Below are 4867 nucleotides of genomic sequence, written 5' to 3' on the forward strand. Positions count from 1 at the left end.
TTCCTCTAGGATCTGCGTGGGTTTCTTCTGGGTGCTCCAGTTTCCTCCCACAGTCCAGAAACGTGCACATGAGGCAAAATGGGAACTGGAAATTACGAAAGGTTGTTTATTTTCTTTCTGCTGTGTGGCCCTGCGATGAACTGGCAACTTGTCCGGGATGTAACCCCGTCTTCGCCCTAAAGACAGCTAGAGGGGCTCCAGAAAACCCTCGTGACCATGAGCACAGGAGAAGCAGGTATGGAAAATTAATGGATGACTGTTCCATCAAAGGTAGTTGATTCTAATTTTACAAAACTAGAATGGCAGCCATAGTGAAACACGGCATATGAATAAAAAATAACAGTTGTTTTGGGCAAAGAAAAATCAATCAATCATACTATATTATTAACCTGCTGACGGCTGACCGGCTGACTCTCTCCTCGCTCTGCCTCCGCCTGCGATGGCAAAGGGTGGAAGCCTCTGTTTTCTTCCTGTCACAAGTGTTTACATCAGCGCAAGGTGACAGCTGGCACGTCACGAAGCCTTCCCTCCACATCCATCCGTGCACTCTGCGTGCACGCACACTCGCGGGGCGCACGGATGAATATGGAACACACCAGCTGGAAGTAAACGAAAAGCAGGAGTGACCAGGCTGACTCATGTTGTCACGAGTTGTTTTTTCCAGGCTCTGCACAAAATCTCATGGAGGAGCAAAAAAAGTAGGGCGTGGTGGAGGCGGCTGACCGAGCTCGGCACACATGATGCTGGGAGGAAAAAATCCTCAGTTCTGACCGTCAATCCCTTCAATCTCACTCATTCAAAAATCTTGAGGAGTAGAATTTTTTTTCCCCCACATTTCCTCACATCGCAGACGCGTTACTCCGCGCTGTCGTTAGGTGGCGTCACCGACACACGGCCTCTGCCGCATGCTCCGGGCTCTGGTCGGTCCCGCGTGTGACAGTTTCGTAACGCGCATGTTGACTTAGGTAGACGACACACTACAAGGCAAATTCTAAATGGGTCAAACAAAGTGCGCGCACAGCTGAGGACACGCGGGCGCTTCTCCTTTTTTTTTTTTTTTTTTTTTTTTTGCAGCACGAGAAAAGTGCGTCGACAGCATTTTTGAAATTATTATTACTCTGAAATAAGAATCACATTGATCGCTACTTTCTTGAATGGGACAACGTCAGAGCGACGGAGAGCACGTTGCTGTTATTTATTTATTTATTTATTTTCTTCCCTTAACCGGGATTTGTCCCGCAAACGCGCGCTGAGGCTGCAGGAGGACGCGGGCGGGCGGGCGGGCAGACAAGGCAGCCAAGCGGGGCGAGCGGTGACGGCTGAGTGACAGATGCGGACCGCCGTCTCCGGAATGCGGACCGGCACGAGCGCCGGCGTGAAGACACCTCGTGAGGAGGAGACCTCTCGCCGCTCTTGAAGGGCACCGCGGGGGAACGGATGCGCTCAATGGAAAGAGACTCGGCGCCGCGAAGTTTCCACGGAAGCGGTGGGACATTCTGAAATGACGCTGCAGCTGACCGCCCCTGACGTGACTAAGACGTGAGTGACATATTTTTGTGTTTATATTTATAGCGCCGCTGAAGAGGATACGTTGGAGGAAGCTTTGAGGTTTCCTTCTTCTTCTGTTTTGATCAGTGACACCTTCGCAAACAATGTTATCTCTCCTGTGGGGAAATCCCAGGTTGGATCCTGGTTAACCACACTAATGGGCAAAAAATGTGCTTTATTAAGGTTAATAAACTAAAGGTGGTATTGATGATGGAGGACTGATTTCTTGGCTCTACGTTACAGGGGCTTCTGATGACTACTAAGAAGACCTGTGGGATTACACCAGTGTAGGAGCCTGTCGATGAAACAGCACCGCCACCTGAACAATGCCCGCTCTGACGCACGAGGTCCGGAGGGAAATGTCTGGGACAGGAACGGGTTCGCCTGAAACTTCTCCACCCCCGCCTTTCGCCGCCGGATGCAGCAATGGGGATTTTCTCTTCCAGTCAACCGCGTCCCAGATTATAATCTGTGAGATGTAGAGGAATCTGCAGCATGGCTTAAAAGGCGCACCACTGACCTACCACCCCCGCCCCAACACCCACCTTCACCTCGTGCCGGGATGGATCTTGTGAACTTCACCACCGTGGTGGACGGCGGCTACCTGGACGACGCCCCCTCCAGCCGCGTGCTGACGGGCTGCTTCCTCTCGCTCCTCATCCTCACCACCCTGCTGGGGAACACGCTGGTGTGCGCCGCCGTCACCAAGTTCCGCCACCTGCGCTCCAAGGTGACCAACTTCTTCGTCATTTCCTTGGCCGTGTCGGACCTGCTGGTGGCTGTCCTGGTCATGCCGTGGAAGGCGGCGACGGAGATCGCCGGCTTCTGGCCCTTTGGCTCCTTCTGCGACACCTGGGTGGCCTTTGACATCATGTGCTCCACAGCGTCCATCCTCAACCTGTGCGTCATCAGCCTGGACCGCTACTGGGCCATCTCCAGCCCCTTCCGCTACGAGAGGAAGATGACGCCCAGGGTGGCCTTCGTGATGATCAGCGTGGCCTGGACGCTGTCCGTGCTCATCTCCTTCATCCCCGTGCAGCTCAACTGGCACAAGGCCCAGACCAGAGTGGCCGCCACGCCCGCCAACCCCCCGGGCTCCCAGGCCTCCAACGCCAGCGTGGAAAACTGCGACTCCAGCCTGAACAGGACGTACGCCATCTCTACCTCGCTCATAAGCTTCTACATCCCCGTGGCCATCATGGTGGCCACGTACACCCAGATCTACCGCATCGCTCACCGGCAGATCAGGAGGATCTCGGCGCTGGAGCGGGCGGCCGAGAACGCCAAGAACCGGCACGACAGCATGGGCGGCGGCGGAGGTGGCGGCGGTTCCAGCATCGCCGAGTCGGAGAGCTCCTTCAGGATGACGCTGAAGCGAGAAACCAAGGTGCTGAAGACGCTGTCGGTGATCATGGGCGTGTTTGTGTGTTGCTGGCTGCCCTTCTTCATTCTCAACTGCATGGTGCCCTTCTGCGAGGAGTCCGGCAGCGGCCAGCAGCAGCAGGCCTTCCCCTGCATCAGCCCCTCAACCTTTGACATCTTCGTGTGGTTCGGCTGGGCCAACTCCTCCCTCAACCCCATCATCTACGCCTTCAACGCCGACTTCCGCAAGGCTTTCTCCATCCTGCTGGGCTGCCACAGGCTGTATCCAGGAGGCCACAACGTGGAGACGGTCGGTCCGAACAAAAAGTGACTCACGACTCTCCCGGCACTGACTCATCCTGAAACGCCAGGAGTCTGAGCGTTCCTGCGCAGGCCGGCCGGACCGACCTCAAGTGAGGACGTCGCCGCCGCTGCCGCCGCCGCCGCCGCCGCCGATCTCTTTTGCTGGGGCTCCGAGTGCCGCCAAAAGGATGCGGATACCCCGCGTGCACTCGTGCGTGGCGGCCGAGTCCACAGGACGCTCGCTGCGGTGGCCACCATGTCCTCGGAAAAAAAAGGAAGAAACGTCCAATAGTGAGGATGCAAGGGGTCGAGATTATAGGAACCTTCCTCTGCTGCAGCAGAGAGCAGAGAGAACAGCAGCGCTGGCACGCCCCGGGGACAGATAATCCCATGACTGGGCAGCACAATCCCTAATGCTGTCAGACGCTGCTCTTTTCGATACCATCACACACGCACAGAACATTCTCCTGTAGACTCAGCGTGACACACTGCTAACGTGAACATCTGTTGCAACCGCTCAGCCCCAAAATCCTGCTTCCAGATGAAGGTGAAACAGGTTCAAATTCGTACCCCTGTGACTCGACGCAGGTAGAAATTGCTGATCTGAATGTGTCTTTTGGAAGCAGAGGTGAAAAACGCAGCATGTCAAGCCAGCGGGTCACTTCTCCCCATTGTTGTGTACTGTTCCAACTCCAATGTCAGTTTACTCAACCAGCACCTCAGAAATCGTTCCAGGTTCAATTTGTCTCTGGTATCGTCACCTTGAGTGTTTTTGGATTTACTTATTTATTTTTTTAGACACCACATCAAACAACCTCTCTCAGGCAAATAGTTTCTTCTCGCTCAATTCCTCGTAAGAGAAAAAAAAAACATCAAGGAACTCTCAGTCATGATTAGAGAGGTGAATCTGTATTCCACAAAACCCTAGCGTTTTAGCTTGTGCCAAAGTTTTCATGTTTCTTGGTATTGGTGGGCTGAGATATTTTAAGGGTATAAGATTGAGAAAAGCTTTTATTTGGGATACACATTACGCCAACTACGAGTGGGATTGGGGCAGTCAGCACGCCACCGGTGTTTGTGTGTTTCTCCTGACTGCCCGAACAGGGTAGGTTTCTATGATGTCTATGAATTTTAATGTGAACAAAAAGGTGCAGTGTGTAAGATTTAGCAGCATCTACTGACACGGAAGCAGGTTGCAAAAATAATGTCAATGTTACTTCCTGTTTTCTGGTGTGGCACTTGATCCCCTATCTTTTTTTAGATGAGCTGTGATGTCATGATGGTTAAAAAAAAAAGAAAGAAAAAAAAGAGCAAATCAATTCTCTGGGCTACTGTACAAACATGGCAGTGCAATATGGTCGCCTCCTTATTACATGTAAACCTGCTGTTCATGTCAATAAAAAGGCTGGTGTTTGTGAATGAAAGCTGAAGCTATTTACTTGTGGTCACTTTGGCTATAAAAAAAACATTTATTTTGATGTATCATATTTAATGGGATTTATAGCTGATCCCATTAAATATGAATCATCAGTACCTATTGAAATGTATGCAGATATCGATACTTTTTACATGATTTAGGACATTACAAATTTGACTGGGCTTGGTTTGGCCAAGGGACAGACCACCTGAACCTTACCATTATATTTAATGTTTT

The 4867-nt window shown here is 51.9% G+C and overlaps 1 protein-coding gene across 1 annotated transcript; it reads left to right on the forward strand.

Moving 5' to 3' along the window:
• The first annotated feature begins 1296 nt into the window (after positions 1-1296).
• LOC142898571 (D(1) dopamine receptor-like) lies at positions 1297-4637 on the forward strand. Its single transcript, XM_076041553.1, has 2 exons — positions 1297-1539; positions 1792-4637. The coding sequence occupies exon 2, from the start codon at positions 2111-2113 to the stop codon at positions 3239-3241; it is 1131 nt and encodes a 376-aa protein (XP_075897668.1). The 5' UTR covers positions 1297-1539; positions 1792-2110; the 3' UTR covers positions 3242-4637.
• The last annotated feature ends 230 nt before the right edge of the window (positions 4638-4867 follow it).

Source organism: Nelusetta ayraudi, unplaced genomic scaffold, assembly GCF_046127955.1.
Source record: "Nelusetta ayraudi isolate G7.1 ecotype Tasmania unplaced genomic scaffold, CSIRO-AGI_Nayr_v1 ptg000068l, whole genome shotgun sequence".
Lineage (NCBI taxonomy): Eukaryota > Metazoa > Chordata > Actinopteri > Tetraodontiformes > Monacanthidae > Nelusetta > Nelusetta ayraudi.